Source organism: Choloepus didactylus, chromosome 18 (genome assembly GCF_015220235.1).
Source record: "Choloepus didactylus isolate mChoDid1 chromosome 18, mChoDid1.pri, whole genome shotgun sequence".
NCBI lineage: Eukaryota > Metazoa > Chordata > Mammalia > Pilosa > Megalonychidae > Choloepus > Choloepus didactylus.
Genome location: NC_051324.1, coordinates 47099672 through 47116338, shown reverse-complemented (window position 1 = coordinate 47116338; position 16667 = coordinate 47099672). Strand labels below are relative to the sequence as shown.

Below are 16667 nucleotides of genomic sequence, written 5' to 3'. Positions count from 1 at the left end.
TTTATTCACCCTCCCCCACCACGAGAGGACACACACGGAACAAAGGGGGAGGTGGCGGGGGATAGAGCCACCAGCCCTAGCGCATCTTCCCCGCGCTGCTGGGCGTCCGGGTCTCCCCGGCCTGACGGCCTCGGAATTTGAGAGGAGGGGGTTTCTCTAGGCTCCCACCCTCGTTCCTTCTCCTCCAATCACGCGCAGCCGCCTCCCTCACCCCCTGCGCCCCTAGGCCGAGGGACTCGCACCACCTGCCTCCAGCCCCCGCCCCCTCCTCTCCCGGGCCTGGCCTTGGAGGACGCCAGGAGCCGGGCGACCAGCTCCCCCCAGCCCTGCAAGTCGCTCAGGAGCAAATGAGGCAGCGCGGGACGGCCGCTCTCGGATTCTGGCTTGTAAACTTTATTGTAACTCTTCCGCCCTTTTCAGGCGCAGACAACCGAACAAAGTATAGAGGAACAACAAAATATATAATTAGCCCCCCTCCCCCCTCCCATAAAGCAATTCACGGATACAGGATACATTCTCTTCACAGTAAACCTAAGAACACTTTTAACAATTGCCCACAGCGCGCATGCTAACTAAAGTAATCTCTTTTGAGAAACACTTAAGACGAAATTGTCAAACCAAAGTGGGGGGTGGCTAGAGAAGCGAGAGAGAAAACCAGCGAGCAGCGGGGATAGAGGACCTGGGAGGGGGAAATGAGGACGCGGCGAGAGATGGGGGAGAGAGGGGGGGAGAGAGAAAGGGGGGGAGGGAGGGAGAGAGAAAGAGAGAGAGAGAGAGAGAGAGAGAGAGAGAGAAAGGGAGACAGAAAGAATTACGGTGTGAATAGGCAGTTTCATGTTGTTGGGAGAACTTAGCAGAAATCGGTACTTCGGTCATTACAAAGAAGCACGTTCAAAGGAAAAAAGACCATTGCACAAGGAAGCTTTTTACAAGGGGCGAGGGGGGCGGGGGGGGGAGGGTCTCAGCCCGGCCGTGGGCGCTCACCCTCGCTGGGCGAGGGAGTCCTTGCTTAAAATCCTTTTCTTTCCCCCCAGCCCCCAAGAGAAGGGAAGGAGATCCACGGTAGCTCACACACAGAAGCTATTACGAGATACTACCACTAGCGGGGACTGGCGCGGCAGGGGACGCTGCGGCGGGAGGCCCGGCTCTCTGCCCCGCTCGCGGGGCCAGAGCTCGCTCGGGCGGGGGCGGGCGGCGGCGGCGGCGCGGCCGGGGGACCTGCGGATGGGCCGGGGGCCCCGGCCCTGGCAGTCTCAGGCTGGAGCCTACTTCTTTTCGCCCTTCTGCGCATCGCCCTCGTCCGCCGCCTCCGGGGCCCGCTCCAGCTTCTGTTTCTCCAGCTCCTCCTGCTCGCATTTGCTGCTGGGGAACTTGTCTTTGTTATTTTCTTTTTTCCACTTCATCCTCCGGTTCTGGAACCAGATTTTGACCTGTCTCTCTGTCAGTCCCAGCGCATGCGATACCTCGATCCGCCGCTTGCGAGTCAGATAGGGATTAAATAGAAACTCTTTCTCCAGCTCCAGGGTCTGGTAGCGGCTGTAGGTCTGTCGGCCTCGCCTGCGTCCGGCGGCTGCTGGGAATGGGGGAAAGGGCGAGACGGAAGGGAGGGGAGGATGGGGGAGGGGGTCGAGACAGAGAAGGTTGGAAGATTCGTGAACCAGCTTAGAAGACCAGTGTAATAAGGGCAGGGGACCTTCTACCCCCGCGCGGGGGCGGGGGCTCGGGGAGGCCGCGGTCAGCGCAGGGGAGGGGTGAAGGAGGGGGGATCAGACACCACGGAATCTAAGGGCAGCAGGAAAGGGGGAGCCCCCTCCCCTGGTAAACAGCACCAGAGAGTTGGGTGTGGGGTGGTTCAAATTCATTAAAAGCGCCATAAACTTTAGAAGGAAGGATGTGACCGAGGGGAGAAAAAAGAATAAAAAAAGCTGGGGTGGGGAGGAATGGACCCACCTTGAAAAGACCCCAGAGCCTCTGCCCCAGAAGAAAAGTTTCTTCAGGGTAATTAAACTATAAAGCAATTGAGAAGTGCAAAAGTTGAGCGTCCCCACTCCCACCACCCTCTCTCCATAGCCCCCCATAAAACACTAAAAGAAGAAAAATAGGAGGAAAAGAAGAACAGTAAGACAGAATGAGGGGTTTATGGATTCAGGAAATCTCGCTGAGCGACCCCCCCTTCCAGGGACACAAAGGAGGAAGGAAGGAAGGAAGGAAGCAATGAAGGAAAGGAAGAAAGGAAGAAAGGAAGGGAGGAAGGAAGGAAGAAAGAGAAAGAAAGAAGGAAGGAAGGAAGGTGGAAGCGGGAGGCGATCGGAACTCAGCCTGCAAGTCTCGGGGTAGTTGGAGGAAACGCGCTCTGGCCTGCCCAGCCTTGTCGGGCCTCGGGCCCTCCCGGCCCCCTCCCGCAGCGGCCGGCCCCGCCGCGAGCTCACCTTGCGGGCGCATCCAGGGAAAGAGCTGCGTAGGCGACGGGCTCTGTTCCGAGCCCTCGGCCTCCTCGCCCAGGCCGCTAGCGGCGGCGAGCTTGCAGTCGGCGTACTGCACCAGGTCTGGGTCCTGCGCACCAAACAGGCTCTGGCGCTGCAGCGGATCGTAGCTGTAGAAGTTGCCCGGGTCTCCGTGGCACGCCACGGCGCACGGGTTCTGCTGGTAGGGAGCCGTGGACAGCGATGACGGCCCGTGGTAGAACTCCTGGATTTGTGACGGGTGCTGGAAGCTGCCGCCGCTGCTGGGACCGTACACCACGGTGGGTCGGCCGCCCAGGTCCTGGGCGAAGCCGCAGTCATAGTAATTGGGGCGCAGGGACTCCCCGGTTTTGTATTTGGAGAACAGTGAGTTGACGAAATAAGAGCTCATTTTATTGAATTTTGAGGCGGCGGCGGCGGCGGCGGCGGCTGTAGTTGGGGGCTGTTGGGGAGGGGGTGGGGAGGGGGAAAGGGAGGGAGAGAGAGAGAGAGACAGGAAAAAAAAAAAACGCGGATTCGCCGGCTCCTAGTCACCCTCGCCAGGAAAGGAGAGGGAAAGGGAGGAGGGGGGGAAAAAAGAAAAGAAAAGAAAGAAAAAGCGAAGATCTCGAAGCTGCCACACTTTTTGTGATTTCCAGGAATAGAAAAGGACAGAGAAGCCTCCAAAAGTCTAAGCTTGCATGGCAGCCGCGGCTCCCTCGCCCTCCCCCCACCCCCCACCCCCCAAACAAAAATATACCGCCACTTAAAGAGGTCCTCGCTTTACATTTCGAAGAAGGGATGCCAGTTCATAAACAGTTTTCGGTGATTTACTTCCCTGCAAATGAGTTGTTTCATATTTTGCACTGTCTTTTCATGATCATTTGCATCCATTAGAGACCCCGCATCCTATTGGCTTCTCCGTACTCCTCCCGGACAGAACGCAGAGCGAGGGTGAGAGCAGAGAGAGCGAGCGAGAGAGCTAGAGCGAGAGAGCGCCAGGCAGTGAGGAGAGAGCGGGGAAAAAAAAAAAAAAAAAGGAGGGGAAGAAAAAAACACCCAGGGAGAGAATGAGAGGAGGAGAGAAAGGGGGAGAGGGAGAGGGAGAGGGGGGTGAGAGAGAGAATGAATACAGATTAAATCTGCTTAACTACCTACATTAATGAGATATCTCTCGCCTCACAACAAATCAAATACCTTCGTAGGCCACCCCCAAAGACTGATGTGGGGGAGTCACGGGAGAACACGCACACACATACACAACGCGCCAGGCGTAGGCACGCTGTTAATTTCGCGATTTTAACGAGGCAGTTGGAGTCTTTCTAAATGTCAGGGTCGCTTCGGAAAAATGTAAAAGAACACGGTTTAATTGCACCGAGTTTTAAAAGGTCCTATAAATGTAATTGGTATTTTAATACAAGTTATCAAATCATACAGCTTTCTCTCCTAAACATATTTTCTAACAAACGAGGTAGTCATATTTAAAGCTTTAATGATCAATTTCCTTATTATTGATAAAGGTTTAACTATCGTGCGGAGGGAATTGGCTGGGTAACCGGCCCCCAAAAACGGCTGTAAACTCTTTAACAAACTATAAAACGCAATAAAGCCGGAGTCTGTTGTTGTTTATGCCGCAGCGCATAAAAGCTGTTAGCATTTTACGAGTTCTTTCCTCTACAGCTATAAAACTGCGGCTTCGATCGGCCCCCGCTGCCCGACTGCAGCACGGTGGGGGTGACGAAGCCGAAATGAGAGCGATTGTGGTTTTTTTTTCGGCGCAAACGGTGACTTTTCCGAGATTTTCACCTCCTTCAGCTGTGGCAAGCACCTGCCCCCCACCCCCCTCCCCGAAGACCCCAAACCATCCCTCTCTGCCCCGCCCAAGCTACTCACTCAACTTTCCCCCATTAAACAAATAAGCAAGGATTTTCTATGGAGAAGGGGGTCCAGAAGGGCGTGGAGAGGCGACTGGAGGGGGATGGGGGAGAAACTTTCTGGTTAATGGGCAGTGGTGAAGCACGGAGCGAAGTTCGCCCTGCAACTGCAGATTCTGCAATTTTGCACAGTCTCGGCTTGTGGATGGAATGGGGGAGGGGGTGTCTCCAGAAGGTGCTCAAGCCCAGTCAACGCTTTGGGGGAACAACTTTGTATGCAGGGAGAGGGATCTAATGCCACCAGTGGGTTGACACCCAGTTAGCTGCCCCACCCAGTGTCCCAGCCTTTGGGCCCTGTAGCCAAGCCCACTTGACTCCCAACCTTCCTGGCTGCCTTCCACTGAGCCCTGGGGGAAGAGGCCAACTCCATCAACTCATCAAATAGAGGGCAGGGCATGGAAGCCACTGCTGGGCACCAGGGCCCTGGCTCCTTGCCTGAGTGTCCACCACCCTGGACCCTCCCTGCCTTGGGCAAGGTGTGTGTAATATGGAGGGGATGCCTTTTAGTTCTCAGTGTCCACAAGGCCCTTTGAATCACTGGCACCTCCTGAACTGACCTTGGGGTGGAAGGGATTCAGGTGGAGGAAGACTTCTGCATCTCCCATTTTCTCTCCTCTCCCCTTGGGGAGACGCTAGTTAACCTGGCTCTCCCTCCAGACCTGGGGACCTGAGTCCTGAAAGACAAGGCGGGAGTGAGCTGACTGGGCACCCCTTCCGCAGGCCCGCTGCCTTCCCTGCCTACAGGCCTAGCTACGGTGGAGGCCAGGCTACCAGGCTATGGAAGGCCACGGTCTAAGAGACAAAACCAACAGCATCCTGCAGGGGTGGATCTGCCAAGGGAAGGAAGGAAGGAAGGAAGGGAGGGAGGAAGGAAAGAAGGAAAGAAGGGAGGGAGGAAGGGAAAAAGAAAGAAAATTTCTCGCAAAAAAGTGGAGGCTTTACAAATATGTTCAATTCATTGTTTATTCAGGGGACGGTGGTTTGATTTTGGAGGGGAGATTTTTGGGGACCCCAACCTTTGTAAAAATAAAATTATCATCTCCGAGGGGAAGCACTCGCGCTATCGACCACTCGGCCCTGCAAAAGTGAATCGGGAGGATGGGAAAGGGGCTAAAAGGGAGAGGGAAAGAAAGGAGAAACGGAGGCGAGAGAAGCCAGGGTCCTGAATTTTCAGCGTGTGGCTGAGCGGGCAGTGAGGCCGCGGAAGGCAGAGTTCGGTTGTTGGCGAAGCAAACATTTTTATCAAGTGCAGGGGATTTTATGGTCATGATTTGAGGACTCACCGGCGAGGTAGAAATTCAACGGCTTGTTCTAAATCATCCCTACACCGTGCCAGAAATTTCTGATGGAAGGAAAATGTTTCTATTATAAGAAAAACAAGAAAGAGCCAGAAGGTAATTTATAAATACCCAGCGGAGCGCAGATTTATTAGAGAAACTCAAGTTGAGGAGAAACTCCTCTTGCCTCTTGCACCCGGTCCTGGGGGAAGAGGTGAGAGGCTGCAGTGGGAGTGATTTTGAGGGTAAGTTGGGGGGGGGGGTGTCTATTTCTTGCATAGGTTTGTCCGAATAGGGGCATAGATCTGGCTGGGCCGAGAGGAAATGGAGATTTGGAATCACAGGAGCTGTGAACCGAACAGCGCTCGGGTCTCAGAACCAAAAGTATCCGGAGTCCCGGCATCCAGCTACTCATTTGCGAATGGACCTGCGCCTCCCAGGTTTGCCTGGGGCCCGGGCCCGGGGCCGGAAGCGCACGGGAAATCGGAGCTCTCACCTGGAGTCGCCGAACGCGGGGAGAACCGAGCTCCTGCTCCAGCTCCTGCCTTCGTGGCGGTTCCCCGCACCCATCCGGAAAACGCGCATTTTTGGAGGGTGGGGGCAGCCCAAATTGGGCCTCCCATCGCATCCGGAGGAGATTGCTGAACCTTCCCGCACCTCGCCACTCTGGAGAGCCCCTGCTTCATGCACGGTTCAAACCTCCCAGCGCGCGCTCAGCCGGGCACCCAGGCACGTACAAAGACTCCGGAGCCTCCGCCAGTGCAGAGCCGCTCCGCCGGCTTTAGGCAACCCCACAAAGCCACCGCCCCACTCCCCTAAAATTGGGGACCTCTGGGCTTGTTCCCCTGGTTCCCTTCTCCAACCGTTCCCGGTAGCCGGTCTTGGGGCAACTTCCTTTCCATCCGACCTCCTGCCCGCTTGCCCCGCTCACCTGACCCACGCGCATAGGAGGACATTCCTGTCGACCCCTCCCCGGAAAAATCTCATTTTTCTGAATCAATGCTCCTCTTTTATTTGGACCCATAATCCTATTATTATTATCATTCCCCGTTTTCATGCATTTATTGCTTCATGGAACACAGCAACTGGGTGAGAAGCATTGAGCCCTCCTCGTGGGGAAATTCAGAAAATTGACCGTTTGAGGAGGGGGGAAACACTACTGTATCTGCAATCTATAAAATGGGAAAAGCTGCCATAATGAACCCTATATTTTTACTACGTGCAAATTATTCATGATTTTTTGGTGGCGCGCAGTTCGTAGATAAAGGGCCGATCAAGGTGCGGCATGGAGCCGCTTGCGCCTACAGCCGCCGCACCGGGGATTTTCACGTGGAGCAAGGGTGCCATCTAGCGGCCGCCCTACGAAAAGGCGCTGCCGTCCCTGGCCGGGCCAGGTTCTCCAACAGCGAGCCGCCAACGCTACAAGCGAGAGAAACTTTCATTATTAGCAAAAAATGGGGAGGGAAACGACAGCGAGTGAGAGAAAAGGCATCGGAATCAGGAAACAGTTCATGAACATTTTCAGATAAGCTACAAAAAATTAGGGGGGCGGGGAAGGGGAGGAAAAAAGGAGCCATTAGCTTTTTTCTTTCGTATTTACACCTCCCTCCCCCCGGTCCGTAATTTCTTACTGAAGCCGCCAAGCAGCGCGCCGTTTATGGCCCGTAAAAGGGGGAAACGAGTACTTTTCAAACCCCACACGATTGTTTTAAATTCTGAGGAGAGACAATTTTTGTGTGTGTGTGTGGGGGAGCCTGGGGCCTGAGAGGGTGGGATGGGACTGTAAAAGGATAAAGAGGCTGCCCGCGCCCAGACGTCTGGCCCGGTTGGACCTGTGTATGTGTGTGTGCGCGCGTGTGTGCGTGTGCATGCACAGGGGCCTTCTTATTTATGACGCCCGATTCTGGAGGGGGGATTAAGAACAAAGACAACCGTCCGAATTGCGGTCTCTGAAGCTGTTGCGACAAAATGTCTCCCCCTCCTTCCCTCTACTCCCCCTCTGCCCCCTGGGGCTCCCGGAAGCCCCGAGCCCCGCGTACTCGGAGGGTGAGGTGGGGGTGGCCGGAGCCGGGGCCTATCCATACCCCGCCAGGTCGGGAGCCCGCGCCCAGCTGCGGCTCTCTCAGCTCCGGAAAGTTTCCTTTCACTGTTTGCTTTGCTGCTGTTTAGTTTCTTAACCTTCAGAAATTTATACGCTATAAACTTTTATAGCGGTCATATTCTTTTATTGCTGCGCACACGGCATTGAATTCCTCTCCCGGCTTCTCTCTGTCTCGCACTCTCGCGATCTCTCTCTCTCTCTTTCTGAATCGCCCTCTCTTTTATGACAACTGATGCCCCCATCTCCGGCTTCCCAGCCTCCGCATCGTCGCCTTTGTTTGTCTTTAAAGAAGCCCCCCCGGGGCTCGGGACCCAAACGCCACCACCGGAGGCCCCTCCTGCAGCCCGCGCTCTCCAGGCGGCAGCGCTCGGTCTCCTTCCCGGCCTCACTTTTTACGGTTCCCTTTGGTGGAATCCACTTCTCTACTCACGCTCAGTTCCCGGCTGGGCCCGGGGAACCCAGGATGGAGAGAGAGAACCTAGTCTACACAAGCTCTAATGCGGGATGCATTTTGTATCCCTAACGGAACCCTCCCTAGAAGGTGCGGGTCAAGAGCCTGCCTTCCCCCCCGAGCTTTGCTTTCTCCTGCCTCTTGCTCTCTCTCCGATCAACCCATCCTTTTGTTCCAGGGGGGTAGGCCTTATGTTTTTATCTCTAGGCTCCTCTGTCGAGCCATGCTTTGTCCCCACATTTCCCCTAACACGCGGAGTCCCCGCGGGCTGCAGCATCGCTCCGGAGCGCCCGCCCCACAGAGGCAGAATCCCAAAGCCTGGCTGAGAAAGGCAGGGCCGCCGAGAAAGGAGGCTCTGGTGGGGACACACAGGCTGGGAGGGACAGAAAGGTGCCTCTCAAAACCGACTTTAGTTCTGGGGTCCGATTAGGAAGGGGACTTTTTCTCCTGAGACGTTTCTGTTCTACACGCAATCGTCTCTCCCCACCTTTGAGCTGCCTCCCTGGGCCTCAGCCCCGACAAACCCAAGGTGCCTCGGGGTAAGGCTGCGGGACCTTGTGGCTCAAACTGGAGTCTCAAACCCCAGGTGGGGGCCAAGAGCATCAAGGGGGTTACCCGCTTTGAGCGGAAGAAAGGAGAGTAGGTCCCTTCTGAGGCCTCTGTCGACAGCAGCAGACCAAATGCCAGGAATGATCGAGGGAAGTTGCTGCCTTCCTCGCTTCCGTGGCATTTTAAGGTGGCCAGACAAAGTTGAGGGACGTTCTCAGCCCACTGAGGGTAGAACAGGTTCCAGAGCCGGTGAGGAGGGCCCCGCACAACTTTCTTTGCAGGAAGGCCCTTTGTTCGTCTGAGAGACCCAGACCCCTCTACCAACTGCTACTCTTTCCTTCCACCCTCCCACGCCTGCCTCAGTCTCCCGGTTCTTGTCCTGGCAGGCTGTTTTATAGTTTAAGCAGCGGTCTCGGGACCAGCTCTCAATCTGCTCTGCAAGGTCTAAAGAGGAACCATCCGGGCAAAGGAGCCTCCCTCTTTTATTCCTAGCTGTCTTCCTGGCAACCAGAATCTTTACTCTGGCCAGGCAAGGATGGCCAACACAGAATAAGACACAAGGAGAGATTTATTTTCTAGTGATATATATTTTTTTGTTCTTTTTCTTGTCTTTTTTCTTTTCTTCCAAAACGAACAATCTGAGCTCTAGATCACTCACCCTCCCCACTCCCACCCACAACCCACCCAAATCAGCGACATATGAACAGGCGAGACAATCACCCTCAAAGAAATCACAAAACACAAGCACAATTTCACGACAGCCACCGACGAAGCAAAAAGTTCTACAGTAATGCCCTTTTGCAGGGTCTGGAGAAGCAGGGGCAAAAGTCCACGGAACTGGAGGGGATTGGAGAGGTGGGAGAGCAGGGGAGAGGAAGGGAAACAGAGAGTAAGCTTCAGCCTGATGCTTGGGTGGCACTCCGTCTCTTTCCTTTGCATGCGGGACTGTTCCCTGGAAGGGTGCGCGCACACCAGCCACGCAGCTCGCCATTCAGGCGCGAGTCGCGGAAGGCAGAGCCCAGCGTTGGGGTCGGTCGCTTTCTGCGCTGGGGAGGGCGGCCGCTGAGTCCGGGGCGCGTCCGCGTGGGTCCAGCCGCGGGCGGGACGGGGAGCAACGTGCCTGGCTCCGCGCGCTGGGGCTGCTGCTCCTTCCTGTCCCGAAGTTATCCGGAAAGAGCGCTCGGGAATCGATTCATAATAAATTCTCAATCGGACTTTCCTGACCCGACCTTCCTGCCGCCAGCGAGCTAGCAGAGGCTGGAAGGGTTTTTCTACAAGGGGTGAACGACTGGTTGGTGCAAGATGAATTTGGTCGAACAAAGAGTTAATTTCAGAGCTGGGGAGGATGCCGAAGAACGCAGGACCAGTGGAGAGCAAGGGAAGCTGCAGTCTGTCAAGTGGGGCACAGATGAACAGGAGGAGGACATTGTCAAGGCTCTAAGACCCCAGGTTTGACTTCCTTTTGTCGGAGGGAGAGGAAAGCATCATGCATAATTAAACATTTCCTGCAACAAAATGTGTGTGTGTGAGCTCCACCTAAGATACCTTCAAAACCATGCCCTGTCTTTCCTTGCCCTTCCTTGTCCACCTGGCCTGAGGGCTCGGTTTGCCCCCACCTGCCCATAGGCCTGTGCCAGGGTATAGTTGGGCATTCCACGGGTATGGTATTGTGATGGCAAGCCCTTTGGGCTGTGTCTCCTCATTCAGCAGTGTGTCTGTAGACATCTTCCTGGTGTGTGTTTGCATCAGGCGTAGATGCCTGATGGACTTGCCTGATGGTCTGCGGGCTGTTCTGGGGTGCGAGGTCTGCATTTGGGGTGTCACTTCATTTGTCTGAAGTGTTGGCTGTGAGCCTTCCGTTTTATCAATGTGAGCCCCAGGTTTTGTGGATGCAGGTGTCAGTTGGGCTGTGTGCAGTTGAGTGTCTGTCTCTAGGTGACTTTCAGATAAATGCAAAGAGGGAACAGGCAGACTGGAAGTGAGGGGTCAGGGTTTCCCAGAAAAGTTAAGGGGATGGTAGGGGCTTGACTAGGGTCTCTCTTTCCTTGTGGCCTGTCATCTTTTAAGGAACCAACTACTTCTACCTTCTAAATCAACAAAACTTCCTCCTGGGGGCCGGGAAGGCAAGAGGGACAAGTGAAGGCAAAGGAAAGGAGGGAGGCTCTAGGGCAGAAAAGGACTTTTAAGAGAAAGACCCCCTTCCCCACTCACTTGAATACATCCCAGACAGCACTGGCTTTGGAGCCATCACTTATAAATAAGAGTGAGGTGAGGAAGGGGGGAGCTGGGGGTAATCTTTACTCTTTGCCCTGTTCCTTATTCATTTTCTTCATTTTCATCCGCCGGTTCTGAAACCAGATTTTGACTTGTCTCTCACTCAGATTGAGGAGTCTGGCCACTTCATGCCTACGGTCCCTGGTGAGGTACATATTGAACAGAAACTCCTTCTCTAGCTCCAGCGTCTGGTATTTGGTGTAGGGGCAGCGCTTTTTCCGGGAAGAGCGAGCGTGTAGCCAGTTGGCGGAGGGGTTGGCTGAAAGAGAAGCAGCAATAGAATCAAAGAAAGGAAGGGGGGTGTGTGTGAAGCAGCCCCAGTGTTCTCTTTCCAAGAAGGTGCACCCCTGTTCTCCATGCCCCAGCTCATAATGGAGAAAGGGTCACCTGGGCCTTCAAGCTCCCAGAAAAGTTCCCAGACATGGGCCAGCAGTATAGACACCTCCAGATGAGGGGTTATTTGGAGATGATGGAGCCAAATGTGTGCCCAGGTTTCCCAGCACTGCCAAAGCCTTGTCTGCCTCAAATTCTCTCTCAATCCCCCTCTCCACTTGGATCCTCACTGGTTAGGATTCAGATCAGAGCCCAGCATGGCTGAAGCCTCATCACCAGCACCACCAGACTGGCTAGGGGTGAGTGGCTGGCCTGAAGGATCCCAGCCCCAAGTATGGGAGGGGAGCAGAGAGGTTGAGGGGAGCCTTTCATTCAGTCGCAAGCAAAGTCTGCCAAGCCCTCCAGTACACATACAAACTTGCTTAGATCACAAGCTTCCATCTCTTGACCACATGGCAGCAGGCATGTGTGTCTGTGTAGATACACCCCCACACACACACACATCACAAATATGGGTCCGCACTTAGAGACACAAACATCTAGCACACTCCAATTCACAAGCAACCCAATTGCAACCATTTATCAACTCCAGCCTATGGACAGGGGAGCGCCGGAGGCTCATGGATAACTTATGGTTGCAATAGTCTCTTCTCTTCCACGCCTGCTCAACTCGTAGTTTGGTTAACGCAAGTTCAGGGTAATTGGGGAGCAAGATTGCTCCAGTCCCAAGGTAGGGAGCCAGGGATGATAAGAGAGCCAGCCCTTCACATCACACCTAGCCTTAACTGGCCCCAAGTGTGGAGAGGGGGAGAAAGGGGTAATTGAGTGGAGGAGAGGAAGAAAGGAGGAAGCAAAAATTTATACAGACTTCTTTTCTTACTTTCTTCCCCTCCTTGGAACTCAGAATATTCTCCAATTAAAAACTGAGCCAATTAAAAATAACAGACACCCTCTGCTAGCTTTCTTCTCCCCAAATGAAAAACACTGACCATTAAAAAAAAAAAAAAAAATCCGGATCATCCTACACTAAGTACCGTGTCTTACCAATTTGCAGCACTATTTCCTTAGTGTGATTGCCTGGGATGGGACCCGCAGTGGCATTAAATATGAAAGAGGGGGAAAAAACTGTTAATAATTGATCCTAGCCAAACAGTTGCCTTGCAATAATGGGCTTTCCAGGCAGAGTTCCGGGGTTTGAGGTGTGGGGTCTGTTCGGTGTGTGTGGGAGGGTTTGGGAAGAGCCGTGTCCCCCTCAAACGCCGGCTCTTGTGATTCAACCTAGCAGGTGTGAGGTGGTAGATCCCTGTGGGGACCTCAGGGAACCGGGCAGTACTACCCTCCAGCAGGCAAGGATTTCTCAAAGAGCGGGAAGGCCTCTGTGTTGGTGGGAAATCAGGCAGGGCAAGCAGAGGCTAAAAAACCTGACTCTCACTCCCTAAGAAGAGTAAGAAGGGAGGACTTGTCCCCGCCAGCCTGTGGTTTATTGTTTGGAGCTGAGTCCCTAACCGATTTGCCTTTCTTAGCCTTAAAAAAAAAAAGGGGGGGGGGAGCGAGATTGCCCCCTCTGCCAGCACCACCTCCTGGAAATTAGTCAGACTTGGGGTCCCGGCAGGGGTGCTCTTGGCTGAGTGGGAGGTGACGAGAAACTACCGAACTACCGACCGAGAGTAAAGTTCTCCGCCTCTGCCTCTCCGCTTAGCCTCTTCCCCTCACTCCTCCTTTCCCCAGGGGCCCTTCGGGATCTCTCCTCATTCCGTAGGGCGGTCAACCCCGGAGTTCCGAAGCGATTCTCCGGCTCCCCGCAAAGCGGACAGCTCCAGCTGGGGCTAGGAAGCCTGGTGGACAGCAGCGGGGGCCTCAGAAAAAGAAGCGGCCACCCGGCGAGGATGCCACGGAGGGGAGGGGGCGACCGTAGGGAAGGCTCCCGGGGAGGGGCCGGCGCATCCAGGGAGGGGGCTCAGTCACCGCGTCCTGGGTTGCCCCCGCCCCTCCCGGCGCCGGCTCGGGACCTCTCGGCTACTGCGCGAGATCTGCTAGGAACAATCCTCAGCCAAGCTGTTGCATCGCAAATAAAATCCTAATGAGCCCCCTCCCCCTTCCCCTTGGCCGGCTTTTACTGTCTGCGCGTGGCGCAGCGAGCTCTGCCAGCAGCGCGGTCCGGGGTAGCTTCCGTGCTCCTTCCCCGGCCGCGCGGGCTCTCGACCTCGCTGGCCGACCGCCCCGGCCCCCGCCAGCTCCTCTCGCGACTGTCGCCTGCCTCTTCCCCGGCTTTCAGCTGGGGCCTCCGGGAGAAAGGGGGAAGGGAGGGCGAGAGAGCCGCGAGTTGGTCCCGGCGCCCCAGTTCCCTTCAGGAGTTGGAATAGTGGGGGCGGTACTCCTCAAGCGGCTCAGTCTCCCTTCTGGGGCTCCCAGCTTTCTCCCTCCCCGCTTCTTTCTTTCCTTCCTCCCCCCTCCCTCCCTCCCTTCTTTCCTTCCTTCCTTCTTCCCTTCCTTCCCCCCATTTTCCTCCTCCCCCTCTCGCTCTCGGGCCACCGCCGCCTTTTCCCTGCACATTGTCCGCAGTTTATTGCCTCTCCCCTCCCCTCCCCCTTGCCTGGCCTTCGGCCTGGGCATTTCCTCACTTTTTATAACTTACTTTGATCCGGCCTTTCTTTGTCCTCGCTTCCTTCGCAAATTTTATTGTCCCCGTAGCTGGGTCTTTGATTAGACAGGACGGCCTCCCTGCCCGCCGAAGTTTCCAAACTGTACTCGGGTGTGCCCTGTTTGAGCAGCTCCCCAGGCGCGCCCAGCAGCGGCTCCGCCTTCACAGCTGCCTGGCCCTGCCCCGGGGCAGCCTCGCCGCGCGGCGCCGGCTCCAGCCAGGTGCGGAGGTACCTGCTCTCGGCCGGCGGGACGCCCTGGGGCTGGATGTAGGGGTGGTAGACGGACGGCAGGCTTCCGGAGGCGTGCGGGCTCAGCGGCGCCCAGGAGGCGCCGAACACCGGCGCTTTGGGCTGGAAGCTGCACGAGGGGAACTCCAGGTGCTCGGCGTGGCCCGGCTGCCGGGGGCTTGCGTACTGGCCGGAAGGAAACTTGGCTGGAGGCGCGTCCTCACTCTCGTGACTTATGATCGAGTCGACATAATAGCTGCTAAGCGTCCCAGAAATGGACATTCTCAGACATTATCCGGACGCTCGCAGGGGGAAGGGAAGCGCTCGCGCGGCGGCGCCCAAGCAGGGAGAGGTGGCACCCGGACCGGTGTGAGGGCTTTCGGACGCGACCCCCCCCAGCCCCCCACCCTCCCACCCCCACCCCCTGATCAACTTCTCAGCCAACAAAGTACAGTGGAGCAGCCCGGCTCAGCGCTCCTTGCAAAATGATTGGTCAAAGTTTTTCCGACTGCCTGATAAAGCGTCAGCTCCGACATAAATCAATCGGGCGAGGGGGCTGCGCTCTCGCTGTCATCCGTCCGCACCGCATTCCATATCGAGGATGGATTGTTTTATGCTGATGCAATGTGCTATCACGTCAGGGCTCCGGCGGACACGTAACCCCAGCCCGAGCTGCCGGCCTCCCGGTCGTCACCGCCCCCCCCCCTTCCAGGAAGGGGGAGAGTTCTCGACATGGGGCGGCGGGGGCGGAGGGGAGGCGGAGGGAAAGCAGCGGGCTGCCTCGGGAGGGACGCTGGCTGTGGAGCCCTCTCCCCAGGCGGGTAGGGGAGGGAGGAAGGGAGGGAGGGAGAGCAAGTGCTGGAGGGAGGGAGAGAGCCTGAGCCGGAGGAGCAGCTAGAGAGACCCGACAGGATAATTAAAGAGGAGGTGGTCTTGTACCCCTCCACCTCCATCCCGCAAGCCCCCGTTTCCTCTCTTCTGTCCCCTTGACATAAGATGTTTATTAAACAACAACAGCAGCAGCAATCCGCTAGAGATGAAGTAAAGGGGATAGGGGAGTAGTTGGGATTCTATGGGACGTTATCGGCTTTGGAGGGAGCTCTCTGCGCACTATTTTGGGAGGTTTACAGGCCTCGCTCTCAGCACTTCCCCTGACCCCTCAGTAGCTGAGGGAGAAGGAGAAAAGGGAATAAAAAGGGATGGGTGCCCAGGATCCACCATTTATCCTGAAATTAGGACTTGAGTAAGGTTAAAGGGATTCATGAAGGCCCGGAAACTTGAGCCTCCCAAAGAGTTTAATGCAACTAGCCAAAGGCTCCTTTAAATCTCTTGGGCCGGTCTCTGACCCTGGACAGACGGTTGGTTGGGGGGTGGGGTAGGGCACGGCCGTTTCTCCTTTCCTCAACTGAGTAATCGCCAGACCCGAAAATTTTCCAGATGGCGGAGCTGAACGTGAGAAAGGGTTGAGGGAACCTCTCTGAGGTGTCACCAGAGCGGAGGCAGGGAAAGGGACCCCAACCAGCATGGGAAGTGGTCCCGAGTTATCTCCACCTCCACCCAGTGAGGAAGGAGTGAAGGCCGAGTTTTCGGTCCGTCTGTCTCGCTGGGGATCGCAGCTCCTTCGACTTACGGCACTGGCGGTAGACAAGGAGCATGGCTAGGTCACAGTTTCTGCCCTCCTGCCGCCTGCCCTCCCGCGGACCCCCGTGGTGGAGCTTCCAAATAACGGGTTTTATTGGCATCTACTATGCGGCCCTGCTCTGGGAGCCACGGGGGCCACCGGCTGGCTTCGTGGCTCCTCTCCCAGCCGTTTTCTCTTCCAGCCCCTTCTCTGGTGCACCACCTCTTATGATTAGTGGTGCACGGGAGGCGCAGTCCCTGGGTAGACCCAGTTCTCCTCAGCTGGGTTTAATGGCGGGTTGGGGCCGATTATCTCCGGTATTTCTTTGACCCTGGGTTGTTACAAGGCAGGCGGCTCCCAGAGTCCCGGCCTCAACCCCAGCCCTCTCCCTTTAACAAAACCAGGAGCCATTCTAACTTGGGGCTGTATCCTTTTGGCCACGCACCCCTCGGCCATGCAGAAGGCTGCAGATCACCTCCTCACACGCACAGACGCACTCCCGCCAGCTTTTCTTTCCAAATGAAGCCATCTCGTGTCATTATGTGTGAAATACGAGGGCCAAGCGCCGTATTTCTTCACATTATGGCGATTTCAAAATGATTTTTTAAAGATCAATGCCGGCGCCCAGCCGGCTCCCTCCTTTTCCACCCACGCTCTCGGAGGGCGATAGCCCGGCAGATCCGGAACCAAACAGCGTGAAGATCTGCTTTTTCCATGGGACCCAAGTGGGGAAACAAAAATCCATGCAAATTCTTCTAAGAAGTGGTTGGACGCTTGGGAAAGTCGGGGGAGCTCCCCAGCCTCACCAGCAAGAAA

The 16667-nt window shown here is 55.8% G+C and overlaps 2 protein-coding genes across 3 annotated transcripts; both read right to left on the bottom strand.

The window, feature by feature from the left end:
• Window positions 1-458: 458 nt before the first annotated feature.
• Window positions 459-2921, bottom strand: HOXB8 (homeobox B8). Of its 2 annotated transcripts, none has more exons than XM_037809128.1 (2): window positions 2430-2921; window positions 459-1573 (listed from the first exon to the last, which is right to left on the bottom strand). In XM_037809128.1, exons 1-2 carry the CDS (start codon window positions 2851-2853, stop codon window positions 1266-1268), a joined length of 732 nt encoding a protein of 243 aa, XP_037665056.1. In that variant the 5' UTR covers window positions 2854-2921; the 3' UTR covers window positions 459-1265. The 2 variants fall into 2 exon arrangements, with proteins under 2 accessions (XP_037665056.1, XP_037665057.1); XM_037809129.1 differs by having other exon boundaries at window positions 459-1570.
• Window positions 2922-11032: 8111 nt separating this feature from the next.
• Window positions 11033-14512, bottom strand: HOXB9 (homeobox B9). Its single transcript, XM_037809292.1, has 2 exons — window positions 13996-14512; window positions 11033-11286 (listed from the first exon to the last, which is right to left on the bottom strand). Exons 1-2 carry the CDS (start codon window positions 14510-14512, stop codon window positions 11051-11053), a joined length of 753 nt encoding a protein of 250 aa, XP_037665220.1. The 3' UTR covers window positions 11033-11050.
• Between the last annotated feature and the right edge of the window lie 2155 nt (window positions 14513-16667).